The sequence below is a fragment of the Molothrus aeneus genome, chromosome 7 (genome assembly GCF_037042795.1).
Source record: "Molothrus aeneus isolate 106 chromosome 7, BPBGC_Maene_1.0, whole genome shotgun sequence".
Taxonomy (NCBI): Eukaryota; Metazoa; Chordata; class Aves; order Passeriformes; family Icteridae; genus Molothrus; species Molothrus aeneus.
Genome location: NC_089652.1, coordinates 20,281,814 through 20,300,309, shown reverse-complemented (window position 1 = coordinate 20,300,309; position 18,496 = coordinate 20,281,814). Strand labels below are relative to the sequence as shown.

The window sequence follows — 18,496 nt, the reverse complement described above, 5'->3', positions numbered from 1 at the left end:
ATGACCTTAAAACTAACCTAAGCCACTAATTACATCTCTAAGTGCAGTTAAAGGAAAGAGCAATCACATCAGCATGAGTTTGGGATGCAATATACACAAATTCCTATTTTTTGCTGTCCAATTTCATTGTTGTTTTTTTTATCTTTAGCCTGCAGTATAAAACAGGCTAAAGAGAACATATTATCTTGTGATTGTGTGTTGGTTTACATACAAATTTTAGCAAATTACAGCAGTATTTCTTACTTTCGTCATTAATGTACGCATCCCAGTTAAATTCTGTATCATTAAAGTATGGAACTACATATGTTTCAAAGGCTGTTGAATTTTTTGATGGCCAGAACAGGCATTTATTTTTCAAGTTGCCCATGAACAGCTGCAGTCCTATCAGTGCAAATACACTCAGGCAAAACACAGTCAGGATCATCACATCTGAGAGCTTCTTCACAGACTGAATTAAGGCTCCAACAATAGTCTTCAGGCCTGCAAACAGAGGCAGATTTTTATTATAATATTAAATATTTAACTAAGCTAAAATGCAATCTAATCAATCTAGCCTCCAAGACACTACTAAATAACATGCACAGCTTAAAAAAAACAGTCTTAAAATATTTTCCAAAGGAAAAGCTACCAATAAGTTTCATCATTCCTGAAAAATAATTTGAAAATATGAATGGGAATGAATGACATACATTCCAAAGCACCTGCTCTTCAAATCAAGAGCTTTGAATTCATGCTCTCTATACATGTACACTACATCTAAAGAAAATAGTTTATTTTATTTTCTTTATTATTTTCTTTTTGATGCCTCTTGCTCCAAACCTTTGCCAGTATTCTATTACAATACACAACATATGGTTTTATAACAGCAAACAAAAAGAGACCACAATTTTATTTCAGCAGCAATTTTAATGTCTGCATTCTAATGCATCATCTTCTGTTGGAGGTGGGGTTTGGTGAAGATAGGCATCATAAGCTAATAACTACATCATGCAATCCCCATGCTACTCATTATTATCTTATTCCTCTGTCAGAAATTCAACTTTTACAAAACTCTAAAATTTTCAATCCCAAATGTCTTTCATAAATATGTATATAGAACATTCACATTAAAAAGACTTAATTTTGATCCTTAATGTGGGAGAGAAAATTTCACATTATTAAATGGAGGAATATACAGGCTATGCAAATGAGTTCTTCATGCAATTGACTATTAAACTCTGAGGCTGACTGTTTTACAGAATTAGAAAAGGAAATGAAATTGAAATTAAGACAAAATCCTGGATGTTTCTGTTAAAAACATGAGTTCAGCTTCTGTGAAGTTTCAGTCAGCCTCAGTGTTTAACCTTGCTCTCACCTGGAATGACTGATATTGTTTTCAAAACTCGGAGAACTCTGAATGTTCTCAACGCTGAGACATTGCCCAGGTCCACAAACTCTGTCACATATCTGTAGTGAGGGATTCCACACACAAACACAATGACAGCACACACAAAATTAAATAGAGGTGATGTAGAGTGTCTACTATTTTACACAGTTACTTCTTACCTGGAATTACAGAAATAGTTTTCAAAGCTCTCAATACTCTGAAAGTTCGAAGAGCTGAAAGATTGCCTAGGTTTACAAATTCTGTTATATACCTGTAGGATTAAATCACAGTTATTCAGAATTGAGGCAGAGCTTGTACTACTTACCTGGACCTGAAATCCAGAAATCCTGGTGTTTTTTTTTTTTTTTTTAAGGAATAAGTTAAAGACTTGCATTCATATTTTTCTGTTTCAATTAAGTTTTACCTAAGAAATTCACCCTTAAGATTTACCATTAACTGCAAATTTAAAATGAAACCTATAGACCTGCTTTCGTTTTTAAAATCCTATTTTAAATTGATTGTTAGTGGTATCTTCTGTACTGTGGAATAGTCCACTAATTCTGCTATGTGCTACATTAGTGTAAAATATTCTAGTGGAAAAACTTGAAGCACAATCCAGCTACAATTAATTTATATGAACTAATAAAAGCCTACCAAACTATTACAGGTCCAAAAAGCTTGGTTATTTTACTTTAAAAAAATTATATACTTACGCAAAGGAAATGACAACAAAATCAAGCCAGTTCCAGGGGTCACGAAGGCACGTAAAATCATTTATACAGAAGCCTCTTGCAAAGACTTTTACTAGAAATTCAAAAGTATAAATTCCAGTGAAAGTGTACCTATGAGAAAACATTCAAGCAAAAGTTAAAGATTGTTGGGTTGTTCAGTGATACACCATGAGCATACAGGAAAATAACTCAAACCCAGTAATTATTACATGCACGGAACAGAAGTTATAAACTCACATAAAGTATGACTGGTTTTCCACCATTCTTTTGTGAGATAATAGGATTATACTTTTGCATTTTGTCTGAAAAATATTTTTGCAGTTTCTAGCACATAAGATTTTTTAATTTCAGCACACAGAATGATAACCATGAATAACATGGAAAAAAAGTTTTGTTCAAATAACGTTTGAGCATGGTTGCCACATCAGAAATGAAGTCCATGGCTAAGTAAAACCTAGTACTTCTGAAGGTACTTGACAATTGAGAACGTAGACTTAAGAATGATAAACAATAATCCTCAGCAGAGTATTTTCTTTAAAGAGTGGGTGTGTCCCATAATTAGATTTTGCTGCACAAAATGAAGGTGTTTCAGAGGGGCTATGGAAAGCATCTTCCACACTGAAAACCAATAGTTTTGGATGGAATGACCAATTTCTTTTTTTCTTTTTTTAATAATAAAGAACAGCTCAGGAAGGAGAATGCATGAAAACACTGCTTGTAGGAACATTCTGAGGAAATATATTTATCAGCATTTTGTTCAGAGAAAAAGGTTAACAATGTCACAGCTTCCTTCCTTCACAGAGCTTGCAGGACTGTGCTGCTTTGGGATGATCAAACTCCAAGCAGGAAAAAGGAGAATACTGGTTTTACACAAGTAAGTAAAACTGCATGGTCTAGCTCTTAATTTGCTTTTCATTTTTAAAGCATTTTAAAAATTATTAGCCTATTTAAGTATACTTACTCTACATATTTTGCCCATTCTGGAAGATTTCTCCATGTCATTAATACACAATTTGCCAAAATAGTGAGCATAATGACCTTGTTGAACAATGTTGACCGTAGTTAAGGAACATACCCCTTTTAAGAGCCAAATTTGCATAATGCAATATACAAGGACAGAGAATACTGACAACATATATGATACAGATCAGTTTACTATCACCAGCAATGTCATAAATAATGCAAAGATATTTCACAAGAATGATGGTTATATACCTATCACAGAATCATTTAGGTTGGAAAAGACTGCTGAGGTCACCAAATCCAACTTCTGACTCTTGACTTGTCAACTAGACCATGGCACTATGTGCCACATCCAGTCATTTCCTGAACACCTCCAGGGATACTGAGTTTACCACTTCCCTTGGAAGTCAATTCCAATGCTTGACAACCTCTTTTATGAAGAAATTCCTCTTAGAAATGATGTCTAACCTGAACTTCCCCTGGTGCAGCTTGAGGCCATTTCCTCTTGTCCTGTCACTGGTTACCTGGGAGAAGAGCCTGCCCCCCACTTGGCTACACCCTCCTTCCAGCGAGTTGTAGACAGCAGTAAGGTCCCTCTGAGCCTCCTCTTCTCCAGGCTAAACACCCCCAGCTCCCTCAGAAGCTCCTCACAGGACTCACACCCTTCACCAGCTTTGCTGCCCTTCTCTGGACCTGTTCCAGAACCTCAATGTCCCCCCTGAACTGAGGTGCCCAGAACTGGACACAGCACCCAAGGTGTGACCTCACCAGTGCCAAGTACAGGAGGACAGTCATTGTTCCAGCCTTGCTGGCCACACTATTCCTAATACAGGCCAGGATTGCCCCTGGCTTTCTTGGCCACCTGGGCACGCACTGGCTCATGTTCAGCTGCTGTCTACCAGCACCCCAAGCCCTTTCCCACGGGGCCACTTTCCAACCACTCTGCCCCCAGTCTGCAGCACTGCATGGGGCTGCTGTGGCCAATTTGTAGGACTCAGCAGTTGGTCATGTTAAACCTCGTGCTCTTGGTCTGGCCCATCCATCCAGCCTGCCCAGGTCTTTTCCTGCCCTCCAGCAGATCAACACTCCCACACAACTTGGTGATATCCACAAACTTACCAAGGGTACACTCACCCCCTTCATCCAGATCATCCATAAAGATTTTAGACAGGGGTGGGTTCAATACTGCATCTTAGGGAACTCTACTAATGACTTCTCTTCTTCTGAATTTAATCAGCAGGTTAAGTGACTAATCTTAGCTCAGATTGATTTTGAAAGAATCATTTTTTTTGGCAGGAACACATTCAAACACTAAATCAAAACTCCTGGTGTTAACATTAGTAATATTAATCAGTAACCATTTTTAACAAACCACTTGAAAAGGATATGAATGAACCAAAATCTTAATAGCTAGTCTTCTAGTGATATTGAAAGGAGATAAAAGGTACAAGGCAGGTGTGGCACTGAACCTGTGGATTGTCTTCGCTTTATCCAGTACTATAAATGTCTTTAAAAAATAGACAAAAAGGGCATGAGGGTAGCGGGCTTAGGAAATTAAGGATACATTTTAGAAACCTTGCCATAGTACAGGCTGCTTACACACACCTAAGTAGCTAAATTTATTTTCAGTAAAATTGCGGAAGGAAATAACAGATTCTAAATTTTCATATGAGCAAAGAAAATTCTACACCACACATTCTTTGTCTCTGGGCTCTTAAAATCTGCATTTCAGATTTTCTAGGATTAAGTAATTACATTAAAACTATAATTAAAAATATGACTTTTAAAATTTAAATTTAATGATGCTCTTTTACTTGCATTTCAGAACAAAATTGGCAATGCAAAACAATGCACCTAAGTAACAATTTTTGGGACCTCACAAAGAACTATTTAACCATTTCAGCATGTTAAAACTGCTTTTGGGGGAGACATCCTTGACTTTTAAAATCCTTGGCTTTATTGCTTGTGCAACCACCACTACCATAAATGTAATAATTTTTGATTTTAAATAGGACACACAATGAAAATTTAATCAAATGAAATCTTAATTCAATCTACATTTAATGATTATTCTCTCAAAATCTATAATCTGGAAATAAGCAGGTTATAACGCTGAATATTTCTGTTTTCCAATGATATTTTACTGTAAAAGAAACAGGTCATTTGTCAATAGTGTTTGTGAAGTTAAGAGAACAAAAACTAAAATAACTAAAAAATCTGCATGATTATTAGTCTTCAACATTTTATACTAGAAAAAAATGCTTTAATTAGGTTGTTATTACTGATATAATACAGCTCTTTTGTTAAATTCTTATCTTGCAAGACATTATTTTGTTGATTATTGAGTACTTATTTTCAAAAACCTGTTCTGTGGTTTTAATTCAACAAGTCTTTTATTTATTACACAATAAAACAGCCACTTGCTGCTTATTTTTTACTGCCTTTTTAATGTAAACTCAGTTTTGTATTCCTTCTTGACATCATTTCACTTCACATGCATATATAAAAATAACTTTCCTTCATCTGTACTTGCCAAAGTAAACACCTTGCTCTTTTCTTCCTTTCTTCCTTTTTGTCAGTATATCTATAAATGAAACTGAATCAGTATATATCAATTTAGATTTTGTCTTTGCCTGTAACAAAGAACCAATATCGAAACACAAAGACTGGTTTAGTCTTTACATTTTTTTTTTAATTTTGTAAAACAAATATTTTAATGATATTTTCAGGAATGCTTGACAGTGATTATTCTGTCATATGACTGAGTGAGGATTTTGTCTAAAGATGCCTGTAATGAACTAGATCTTAGGCATCAGGTTTCTTACAAAAACGCAGAGAGCAGACAAAGAGATGGAAAGTTTAATGGTTCAGCATTAAATCAGATCTGCAGAGATTACAGGACATTTAATACAAAATCCAATAACTAAAATACCATAATATGAGACATTAAAAGAAAATTTCCTTTTCTTTTTTTTTTTTAAAAGCACAACTTTACCAAGAGTTACAGTTGTCTTTAGAGAAATCAAAATAACTAACATGATAGTACCTATTGCATAATACTTCCAACCAGAGCTTCTGACCAGCTCCCCAGCAGAGCATTTATCAGGTTATAGTAAAATAGGAGGGCTCTAATTACATTCTTAGTTCAAAACACTTACTTTTTTATTGATGTAATATGGGTCCAGGTCCTCCAGGGGTTCAGACACCATTCCTGGAGGAATATCACCATAAATAAATGGCAGTGTCTTTCCTGCCTCTAAGTCATTATTTGGCTCTAGGTGATCTGCTTCATGACCAGCATCATCTGTAGGCTCCTCTTGGTGACAATGAAATTTTTCATCAGCAATACGTTTTTCAATGGCTGCAAGAGATTCTTCAGTGAAATAGAAGAAGCTGTCAGGTCCTGGTGGTACCAGCATTGCCTGTGCCATCTTCTCATTCTGCAAATTTTAAATGCTTTTAGGCTCTTGTGTAAGAAGATCCTAGGAGGACATGTAGGAAAAAGAAAAAAGAAACAGAAGGTCACACCACCAACAAAATCCCCAAATGTAAGCTTTTGGCATAGTCAGAATCTGCCTCTTTTCTCTTTATAAAGCCCTGTAGCAAGAAATATTTCAATTAAGAGTCAGATATTTAATAGAAAATTAGCTTCTCATGGCAAAGAGATAGAAGTTAAGAAGTACAGAAAATAATTTAAAAAAAAAGATCAAATTCTCTTACAGTTTGTCAACTCAGGTTAATACCTCACAACAAAAGAAGAGAAAAAAAATTCTAACTTTCCCTAGCCTAACATTAAGTTACACTATTGTGAAAAAGTAAAAAAAATGCTTCAGCACAGCTAAGTATTGCAGTCAATGGTCACAACCTCTACCATACAGATCTATACATTTTTGGCACACCATGTTAAAAAAAACTTGCATTTATATTACAAAAGTAGAAAGAAAAAACATGCCATTTTTATTACTGTCAATTTCTTAAGGCAACATTGCTCCATCTGGTGGCTTATACTATGACTGCCAAACTAATGTTTATATTATACTGTCAGGTACTACAAAAACACATTCTATCTATAAAGCCATATTCACAGGCAGAAAGCAACTGGCCTAAAGTTCAGTCTTTCCCTTTTAGGCTTTCTGATTCATATCTACCTGATTTTCAATTGTAACTTTGATGGCGCTGTCCCTCTGTAGTTAAGGAAGTTATGATGGATGAAGTGTTTTAGATTTATACAAAAAACACAGCACAATCAAAAGCACAGTATTCTCTTTCAGAACAAGGATATTTTCAAAATACTTAAAAATAATAAATTCATTAAATTCATTAATTGATCATTTCTTTCTAGGTTATATTTTCCACAGTGAGTGTACAGTTAGCACCTAAGGGTGCAGTATGTTCAGAATAAACCAATTTTTTTGAACAGACACAAGATGGAATCCAGTCCCACTTGCTGACAGTCATTAAATGTTGTAGCCTTTGTCAACACAACATTGTGGTGAGTTGACCTTGGCTGGCTGCTCTCCCACTGACATTCCACAAAAGGAACTGCACAGGGGAGAATGAAGTGAAAGAGCCCAGGTATTAAAATAAAGACAAGCAGATCATTTACAAATTACTGTCATGGGCAAAACAGACTCACTTAGGGAAAAATAACTTACTACCAATTAAAACAGAATTGGAAGGTAAAAACCATAAATCCTAGAAGAATTTTCCCTCTGCCTGTTTGCTCCAGGCTCAACTTCACTGTTCACGCTCAACTCCTACACCTCCTCCCCCCACAAGAGGCATGGGGATGGTGGGGAATGGGGCTGGCATCAGATCATTGCAGTTCTTTGCCACTCCTTCCTCCTGTTTTTCCCTTGCTCCAGCATGTCCCTCACACAGGCTGTGAAGCTGTGGGATAAGGTTGCTCCAGTGTGGCCTTTGCAGTGCCTCTCCCTGAAGGAACACTCACTTTCTCCAGGGTGAAGTCCCCCAGAGCTGCAGGCTGGGTATCTGCTCTGGCACTCTCCTCCTCTATGGACTGCAGGGAAACACCTGCCCCAGCATGGCCTGTCCCACAGCTTCCAGGGAGCTTCTGCTCCAACCTGCAGCCCTCCTTGCACTCCTGTTCCCCTGGCCCTGGAGCTGTTTCTCACACCCTCTCACAGAGTGCTCCTCACACTGACCTGTGGCATTTTGCTCTTTTCTAGGTGTGTTTTCCCATCCTGCCTGAGCTGGGCAAAGGGCAGCCCTGGGCTCTCCGCTCAGAGCCTGCCTGGCAGCCCTGAAACACCGCGGCCACTGCTCAAGAGTCACCACAGGCCTCAGTGTCAGAAACACAGGCCTCACTGGAAAAAACTTAAAGCAGATTTAGGCGATGGCAAGTGCTATAGGTTCCTGCCACCACAAAAGCCACAGAGTGAGCCAGTTCTGACCCCAGTGCATGCAGGGAGGATGCACTGGGAAGGAAAAATACTGATGGCAGACTTTTTCATGAAGTGTAACAGCTCCAAAGTCAAATAACCCATGACACAGCGAATCCCAGATAGCTGCCTCTTCTATGCCAACTTTTAGGTCAACTTAATGTTACTTGAGAAAATTTTCTACTTCTAACAATTTTACAGCAGGAACTACATTGCCATGGACAGACAGACAACCCATGATGCAAGCCATCTCTTCTTCAAAATTAGTCAGTTGAGGTTATGGACAGACTTCAAATCCCTGCTTTTTCAGCTGAGCCACAACAGGTTCCAAGTCTTTGGCACATACCACAATAGACACAACAAGAGTGGGGGGGGGGGCTCTTTACACTGACTACTACAGAGCTGAGAAATTTCCTTATAAATAATTATAGAAATCAGACATTTTTCATGTCACCTGCTAAGTGCTTTAAAAAAACACAAACAGTTTTTTTCTCTGTTTGTGAGAGAAAGAAGAAAGAAAGAAAGCCTGAGAATGCCAAGTCTTTCCTTATTTCAAAACGCCTCATCTCATCTGTTCCATCTTAAAGCGATTCACCATTTTCAAATGCAGGATTTGATTGCTGTTTAGTCTTTTGGGGCAAATTGTTCTCAAATCCTTAGCACCAGTGAACCTGAAGATCTGACCAGTCCTCCTTGGACTGAGAACCAGCTGTGTCCCAAAAGGTACTTTTCCTTCAGAAGCTGAATGACACACGTGGCTCTAAACCTTCACCAGCAAAAAGGGAGAGAGATCTGTCTTCCAAAGAAGAACATCAGGATCTCTTTCCTTCAGCTTCATTTTCACCTAAGAACTAAGGTAACACAAATATTACTTGGTACCTTTAGGTCATTTATTTAGCTTACAACTCTGGGTTTGTTTTTATTTTTTTTTATAAAATGGAGGGGTAGGTATTATCTGCTTCTTCATTTGTAAGCTGAAAATTCAGAAAAATAATTTCCTTAGTGCAAGCAGCTGAGTCTATATAATTTGTTTTTTGAAGTCAAGGAAAGTTCCTACTAGTAGGGACTTCCCCCTACAAAAAGGTGGTAGCAGTATTAACTTAAGTAGTATGTTTTTCCTAAAAAAAAAGTCTGTAACATATAGGAATGACTTTTTATATACCAGTACTACATGTATTATAACAGATTCTGAGGACAGCACTTGTAATAAAATTTGTATTTCATGAATGATGCAAAGAGTTAATGCCATTGTAAGTAGTCCACACACACTCAGTTATTATCTAATATGGTTAGATGGTTGCACAAAGTCTTTTAGAGGCTGAAGAGAAAAAAAAAGCAAGATCTACAGCTATTAGACCAACTTCTACCTTACAACGAAATAGAACAGGAGCTTTACAAATGGTGCTGCCCTGTCACAGGAATGGTGCTCTTTACAGGCTGTATAAAATACAAGCTTTTCAGCACAGCTACACACCACTGACCAGTCTACTATGCCTATGAACAAGTAGGAGTACACTTGGCAGTCTAAGAAATACTGAGGCAAATGTGTTTCAATGATTATCTTCAGAAGCTAGCATGTCAACAACAAAAACCAACCAACGAAAAAAAACAAAAAAAAAAAGAAGAAAAAAAAAAGGGAGATACTGGATAAGAATGCAAATATATAACATAACATTCAGCTAGTCTTTTGGAGGATGTTCTCATTACTCAGATAAAGACTCTGCAAAACTTAAAAAACAGTTTTCTAGTCAACGTTAGGCCTATAGACTTGGAAAGTGATGAATGTGATGCCCACAGAAACTACTCAAATCAAACATGTACCTGAAAATGTCACTAACTGTGATGTCTGTCTATGCATTTTGTCTGAATTTACTCTTTAAAAGCTTATAATGCGTAAAACTAAAAGTTCATGACTATTCATTTTAGCAAATACCACTACAGCCTTATGGCAGTTTTATTGCAGTTGTTATCAGAATGAAAGCCAACCTTTCCACTTGCATGTTCATATTCTGCTGGTTTATTCAGCAAGGCTGAAGTGGGACCCTCAGGGCTGAGATGAACTCCAGCATTTCTCTCTAGAGACACCACAGACAATGTCTGCAGCACAATTCTCAGCGTAAACACAAAACAAAAAAAGTTATTTTCCACTACATGACAATCTCTTCTGTGAATGCCTCATTCTAGCAGCCTAATCACAGCCCATGCTTGGAAAAAAAACCCCACACCTATTAAATACTTCTTGAGTTTCAGTTCAGTGGCTATTTCCTTTTCATGGCTTTTTTAAAGTACTGCAAATATATAAATGTTGTAGCACTGTGGAAGAAAGTGATGCTGCTTATACTGTTATCTCATGAAAATCACTTTACCCAAGAAAGAAAATGAATGAAAAACAACAAAAAAAAGATAAAGCAGGATGGATTGGTTTAATGACTTAAATGCGTCTCTTTCTTGCAATTTTGACAGCATTTGTATTACAAATTAAGGTAATAACAATCAAATCAGAAAACCATATTTAACGTGAATCCTGAAGAAACTGTTACCCTTCCATCCAAAAATCCCACAAAGGTCCTTCTGAAAGCCCAACATTAAAAAAACCAACATCAGTAAAAACAAAACCCAACACATAAATCCCCATTTTCTCAACTTACTGTTAATAAACAGGCTTCTAATCTTTCATGGCTAGGTTGTGCATGTAAGGCTGATTGGAGACTGTCCATCAAGCAGGACAGAAAATTCAAATTACAAATGAAAGATTACAGAAAACTGCTACAAACCACAGACCCTGTAGCAGCATGGTACTAGGAGGAAACTCCTGGGGCAGGAATGAGCCAGTTAACAACCTGATACTAATGTTAACATAAATATATTCTTATGGAATATGGTTGAGTGAGCAAGAATAATTTTTAAAATATCTTTTAGAAAATATTCTTAATACATATACAAAGAAAAGCATCAGGGTCATTTATACTAAGTCAGGAGTTTTAAGCTTGTGTCCACCAGGATATGAAAAAAAGCACAAATGGATAGTTTTTATTGTTTCCATATATATAAAAATTTAAAATATAAATATATATGCATTTATTTCTATATATTACTTTTAATATTTGCAAAAATAATGGTCAAGCTTAAAACCTAACCAGTCAGCAACAAGCCCTCAATACTTACAAAATGTGTTTCCCTAACGCAGCATTTTTATCTTAACATTTTTCAAATGTAGAAATAAGACATCTGCTCTTCCTACTATATATTCTACAACATAATGACCAATTTTTTACAGTATTGTTTCCAGCGTTCTCTCTGCTATGGTACATTTCATAATGTTATTTGAGTAACTTGAATCAAGCTTTCAATGTACTAAAGAAGCCATACTACTGAAATTACTACGCCTCAAAAAACATCTTAGCTTCACATGTATGAAATTTCATTAAAAATAAGGCAATCAGGTAAAGATGTTCAGTGAATTTCATTTAGGCAAGTGATCAAATCTGACGAGTCATAAACAAATTTACAGATTTGTTTTTTGCTCTGCTCTTTTTTTGTGCATTTCTGTATATTAAAAATAAGGTGTTTTTTTCCATGGACATTTAATTCTTCTATATAAATTAAGACTTACTCTATTAACTAATATATTGTCATTGAGCAGTGATGCAGCCTTCAATTTCTACAGAAAATAAGCTGGGTTTATTACTGCTATGTCAGTTGCACAATTGTGTGAAATTCACAATCTGTGACTGCAAAACAAGCAGGAGGCTATAAGACAAATCCAGAGAATTCTTAGGACAGTGGTTTAATCTAGAAAGCATCTGCTCCTAAACATCAATAAGAACTAAAAGGTTTCTGAATTATTTATTGCTTTGAGACTGAATAGATTAGACCTATGCTATATTTCACCCCTGATACTTCTCAACAAAAGATTGTGCTAATGCAATAGCACTAAGTGGGACAGCTGATTTTTAAGGAAAATTTTTACCATGTCATTCTTTTGTCTGTAAGTCATTTCATTCTCTATAGCTTGTCCACGAAAATAATTTTAAAACCCAAAGTAAATGCTTATGGAGGACAAAATTAATTTCTGTTCAGTTTAATGGACTCCTTATATGAAAATTGCCTTACATGACCTCTAATTCTTCCAAAGGTATTCTAAGCTAGATATTTTCAATTCAATAGCCTCTGATTTCAATTTATGAGCTTATGGTAATACATGGAAGACATCAAAAATATTAATATTGCAGGAATGAAAAATGCTTAAAAGATACAAGATGCTACAGCTGATCTTCAAAAATAAGAATTCTCTAATAGAAGCCCATTTTTAGAATCTGCAACCACTTGGCGGCAGATCAGTTTGCCTTTCCGTTATGTCAGAAAATGCATTAATTGGGTGCAGATCTAGGAAATTCAGTCCTCACAAACAAGCAATTCAATCCCCATGTATCAAGCAGCCACCTTGGAACAGAGCCAATACACAGCAAATAAAAAACCATAAGAGATTTTACTACTGGCAAGGCATGGAAGAACTGTGAAAAACATCTTACATTGCCACAAATGTGACATGCACATACGATGATATTTCTGCTATTTGCATGAATACTTGGACTACTTTTTCCAGACCAGAGGAACACTGCTCAAAACATCAAGACCTTGCTTCTAGTTAGGTTCAAATAAGTCATGTAGCCAACTCTCTGCATAATAAGCCTAATTTAAAGCTTCCTCAGCCTGTTAACTCCTCTTACAATCCAAAGACAAGTTTATACCAGATTTTCTCCTACACTAAGGCTGTTATTCACTTCAATAGCCCATCAGTGCTTCTTACTTTCATGTATTTATAATAAAAAATCTTCTCAGAATTTTCATTTGGTGACATCAATTCAGTGAACCTACTGATGTCAGGTCTTCTCCCTCAAATTTTTGAATACTTTTTTTTTCCTTTTGGCAAATAAGAGAACACAGGAAAAAAGAATGTGGCAGGGGATGAGGGGCAGGGGGAGGAAGAAAGCAACTCTGCCACCAAAGTAAACACAGAATGGGAAAACTGACTGCAGAACGTAAAAGAGATAAAGCAAGGAGTACAGCCAGACCTCTTTCCATTCCTCTTTCTGGCCAGACAGGCTCTCTATATCTCACTTAATGGCCTCATTAGTGTAATCTGAGTCTACTTTCTCTGCTGGTCTGATTTCCTAGAAAGACTCAGCTACTGTTCTGCAAATGGATACAGGCTGGGATGACTGGTAAAACCTGGCTCAGTTTATAGCAATGTGGGGGCAAAATTCCCACATCCATTCTAGGGCTTCCTGCAAACACACGAAAAGGGGAAAATGGCATTAGCATACATCAACACAGAGATTGATGGTAGGATGTTCTTGAAAAGGCCCACCTGTTAGGTTCAAAAAGGATTTTGCTCCTTCCGGTATATGACTGAATTTTTGTATGTATCAGAAAAAGACTGTTTACTAATGACATCCATTAAAAAAGCCACAGACGCAGAATTAGCCTGTAAAACTGAAATGAGAGTTCAATACCAGTTACTCTGTTTAGTTCAACAGCCTGAAACACAATGCTGTGTTGGTACACCTGCCTTGAACTCAGTGATTCATAATCTTTCTGAACAAACCCACCTGGACCCTGAGGGTGGTTCAGCACATCAGGCTGGACAGGGCTCTGAGATGCCTGATGGGGTAGAAGATGTCCCTGGGTGCCCCTGATGACAGGCCTGTCCCTGTGCCCAGCACAGAGAGTTAAACACCCTTCTGACCAGCAAAGGCCCCACCTCCCACACATGAAAGCACTTGCTGAGAGTCTCGCTTTTATTACTACTGCAAGATCAGCACAGGGAACATCCAAAGATGGCCTGATAGTTATCAGTGTTTGTTCATCATAAAATCTAGAGCCATTAGGAATCCTTTCAGAAATGACACTTGATAATCATTTACTTTGCACAAAAAAAGCACCAGATGAATATCTGGTGGCATCTACAGGCAGATGTTTGAAAATTTACCTACAGTAACAGTGACTAGAAGTAGTCATAAGCATACAGGGGACAGAGATTGAAAAAAATCCTCCCTACCCCACCGGCCCCAAAAACCCATAAAACCCAACCAAAACTAGCTCTAATCTTGTTCCTCACTGAAGGCACACAACTTTTCTTAATACATGTGCCATAGTACACAGTCCCCTAGACAAGGGAATCTCTGCCTGAACTGCAGTGATTATTTATATTGTGGTTGTGCAACATAAAACAGAATTGCAAGGCATTCACAGAAAACAGTCATTAAAAGAGCAGGATATAAAGTGCAGCAGTTAGTTTTAAAAAAGTAATTTTTTTCTTTTCTTTTTTTTTTTTTTTACATAATATGCTGCCATTTTCTATTTCAGACAAAAGGAAAGCAGCTGTTTCAGTCCAGACCACCAGAGCCACTGTACTTTGTCAGCATTGTGGAATGACATTCAGCTTCAAAACCTTCTGTGTTTCTTCCTTCCCAGTCATAGAGTAGGAATCAATAATTCAATCAAGTATTCATCAGGAGAGGGGAATATCCTATTAGTCAGTGCCTGCATTCCTTCCCCCTCACTTTTCTGCATCACTTAGATTTCCAGAAGAGTACATAATTCTTTTTAGCTTAGCCAAAACCAAAGCTCTATTAGTTTAAGAAAAAGAGTATCTGCAAATTCATGTACAACTTTCTAAAGCTAGAAGTGATTACATACCCATTATAAACAATGTTACAACTTTTAGAAAAGAGCCAGAAAATTCACAATGCAAAAGAAACCGAGGAACGGCAGTAAATCACCATTTTTGGAAAAACAGTTACTAAAGACTTCTTCAATTAAACACCCATCTCCATCTAAAAGATTCCAGCAAGCACACATCACCATTACCATGATGCAAAAACCATGAAAAAGGATTTTGTGGCTAGTTGATTTGCTGATAAACACATTTACGTCTCTTAAATTACTCTTAAAGTACTAAGCTACTGTCACTTGACACATTTGTCCAATAATGGAAGGAGCATTGTCCTCAATCTGACTGAGAACTGATTTTTAACAGAAAAACTTGAAGATCATCTTTATTTATTATTTTCTGAAGGCTGTAATTTTATTCTTTGTCATCATTCATGAAGTAGTATCTTCACTACAAAGGAGAGAACTCTGAATTTAGTGAAAGGACAAAGCTTTAACAAGATAAGAAAATAAAATATGCCTCCAGTGACCAGATGGAAGGAAAGAAAGACAAAATAGGTGATCATGGCTATTAGGTGTTCGAGACAAAAGGCCTCTTCTTTCATTCAATTTATTTAATCTAATTAAAAAGATAATCTTTATTAGGTCACAGAAACCTCTACATAATATTGTCAAATATTATCTCTAAAACATTTTAAACCTCTTCTTGCCTATGACAGTCTTTGTCTAACAAAAAGAACTGGTAATTGATATATCACTTGAAAGAGATAAGATTTAAATCCTTAAGATCATAAAAGAAAATTATAATAAAAATTCTTATTGGTTTTACTTCCTTATAAATTCTTTAAAAGTCATGCAAGGCATCATTCCAATTTTGAATTGTGTTTTCCCACCAAAACTGAGGTTCATATTATTAATGAAGTGAATAATTTGAGAGTAAGTCAAGAGCTCTGTTTATAAAAAGACTTGTATAATCTTTTTAACCAGGGAAAAATGTAGTAACTCCTTAAAAATACATCAATTGACCTGCAAGAAGAAAACTAAGCTTCCAAGAAATAGGATCTGAATCCTAATGTAAGTTAATGAATATATTTTTCTTAACAGAAGTGGTATACAACACAGAACTCAGATTTATCTAACACAGTAGTCCACAGTGTCATGTATTTACATGCCGGGAAATCTCTTGTGGGGGCTCTGGGAGAAATCCAGGCTGTGCTGATCAAGGCTATTGTACCTAACAGGATTGCCTGCAGGGAGAGGACAAGCAAACTGCTCTCTTCTATCCTCTAGGACAGACCGGGAGATCAACAGAAGTTCAACACAACTCAGTACCACCACTGCTCTACACAAAAGCTGGAGTCCAAGACCCAAAGCAGAAATACTCTAACAGAAAAGAAACTGTCTTTTGATTGGGATAGAAGGAAAAAAAAAACCTACACCATGAAAATTGGTATGTCCTAGCCAGGCTCTGTTTTTGGATGAGATCCCTCTGCTGAACCTGAGGTGTCAATTGTCATAAAGACTTCTCAGATTTTGATGGATTTATATGGAAAGCAGGCCCCTTCATGTTACCCTTAATATGAGGTGATTCCAAATATAAAGTCCCTTTGTTTCCACTGGACCTTCTATAGACATGTTTGCCTGAGTAGTGCCTTCACACATTATTTTCCTCATTAAGTACCACCTCACTGTGCCAGTTGTTCAACTCCCCTCTCTCCTGCCTCCATTGGCCTGTATGCAATCAAAGACAACCAACACTAGAAATATTCTGCCCAGGAATTCAGCTCTCAGATAATGACCCTCTCTTTCCCCCACCATCTAGGTAGGAAAAACCCTCAAGGCCTTAAAACATCCTGTGCACCAGATGAATAAACCCAGAAAAACTTGTAGCAAATCAGAAGGTATGGGGTTTTTTTTCAACAGAATGCTGCAAAGCCTTTATAAACAAATTGTAGATAAACGTATTCTAAATGTTTTCTTCTGTCTCTTGTTGTACCAATTAATCTGCTTATAAATCCTAAGAACACTGAAGATACTGCATATTTTCAAAAAATTGATTTATTTCATTTCCTCTGATGTTTTCTTTTCAATGTAAACCTTGCTGTAAGAGAAGGGTTCCCAGACAGAATCAGGGTGGAGATACAAAAGCTGAGCCAGCACATAAAAACACACCACTTGTTGAACAACCATAATCCCAATGCTGAGCAAACGTGCAGCTCCCAGGCAGCAGGTCCCAGAGAAGCCACTGATGGATTAAGGGCAAAGAAGGACAGGTCCCTGCTAGGTGGCACACCTTCAAAATAAACATCTCCTCACTGGCTGGCCAGCTGCTCACAAGGCACATTGCTCATTATTATAAAGAATTTGCATGCTAGCTGAGCAAGCCAGATGGTTAAGAAGCATACTCAGATTAATTATTTGGGTACTAGAAACAGAAAGCTCCTTCCTGGCTGCTGTCTGATCAAATATCAAACATTTCCTCTACACATGCGGTATGAGAACAGAACAACTGGGTCTCACCTGGGAGGGAAATCAGTGCCATAGGTGGAGGCAGCTGGGGGTGGGGTACATCAGAAGGAGAGGGTGGCTGTGGTAAGGGAGGTGAGGTGTGAAACAGTCAAGAATTACTAAAGAAATTGTGGAAAGAAAAGAAATACAACAAAGGCAGGAGAAAGGGAAAGATGCAGCCTTTATACAATCTGTAATAGCCTAACCCCAGGTATATAAGTTTTTTATACACAGTAAAAATAGTTTGGCAAAATACTTCCCAGGGATGTTGTAAATATTCTAAGACATATATTATACATTCAGGAAACCTGAAGGTATAATAATGAACACAGTAGGATTTCATATTTCACACTTAAGGCACAAAAAACCCCCTTATCAATGATACTGTTGCAAGGTAAATCATTATCTATAAAAGCATTGTAAAGTTACATACAATTTAAAATTAAATCAAAGTGAGTGTCAATATTGTGTTTGTATTTGGTTATTTCTCCTCTGTAGTATATCATCACTGATTATCTACTCATTTTCATACCAGGATAATGTGTTCAGTGAATCACAGCTGTCCAGACACAAAGCCAAACAGGGAGACAAATGCAAAAGGGTTGCCTGTTTTGTCCCAGAACTTGGTGGGGTCTTGGGAGCACCCAAGACAGAAAAAAGCTAGAGATGACCTGCCAGGTCCTGCTTTGGGTGGAGCATAAATGGCATCATCTTTCTGCCTGCTGGCAAGCACCTGGGCACAGCACCAGTCCTGAGGGACCCCAGCACTGCCCAGCCCTGCGTGCACACAGGGCACTGCTGCTAGAGGACACTGCTCCAGCCCCTCTGCAGCAGCAGCTAACACTGCAAGG

At 37.2% G+C, this 18,496-nt stretch overlaps 1 protein-coding gene and 1 long non-coding RNA gene across 2 annotated transcripts in view; one reads left to right on the top strand and one right to left on the bottom strand.

The window, feature by feature from the left end:
* Positions 1 to 18,496, bottom strand: part of LOC136558815 (sodium channel protein type 2 subunit alpha-like) — a 58,473-nt gene that overhangs the window by 36,515 nt on the left and 3,462 nt on the right. Inside the window, exons 2-7 of the mRNA XM_066553535.1 lie at positions 6,219 to 6,542; positions 4,449 to 4,567; positions 3,059 to 3,148; positions 2,080 to 2,208; positions 1,355 to 1,446; positions 244 to 480 (exon numbers count right to left, since the gene is read on the bottom strand). Coding sequence (XP_066409632.1) covers positions 244 to 480; positions 1,355 to 1,446; positions 2,080 to 2,208; positions 3,059 to 3,148; positions 4,449 to 4,567; positions 6,219 to 6,491 — 940 coding nt within the window. The 5' untranslated portion in view covers positions 6,492 to 6,542. The remainder of the gene's footprint in view (positions 1 to 243; positions 481 to 1,354; positions 1,447 to 2,079; positions 2,209 to 3,058; positions 3,149 to 4,448; positions 4,568 to 6,218; positions 6,543 to 18,496) is intronic.
* On the top strand, positions 2,787 to 18,095 carry LOC136558816 (uncharacterized). The gene is made up of 3 exons (XR_010783933.1): positions 2,787 to 2,971; positions 8,250 to 9,318; positions 16,379 to 18,095. It is a non-coding gene; the product is annotated as an uncharacterized lncRNA (long non-coding RNA).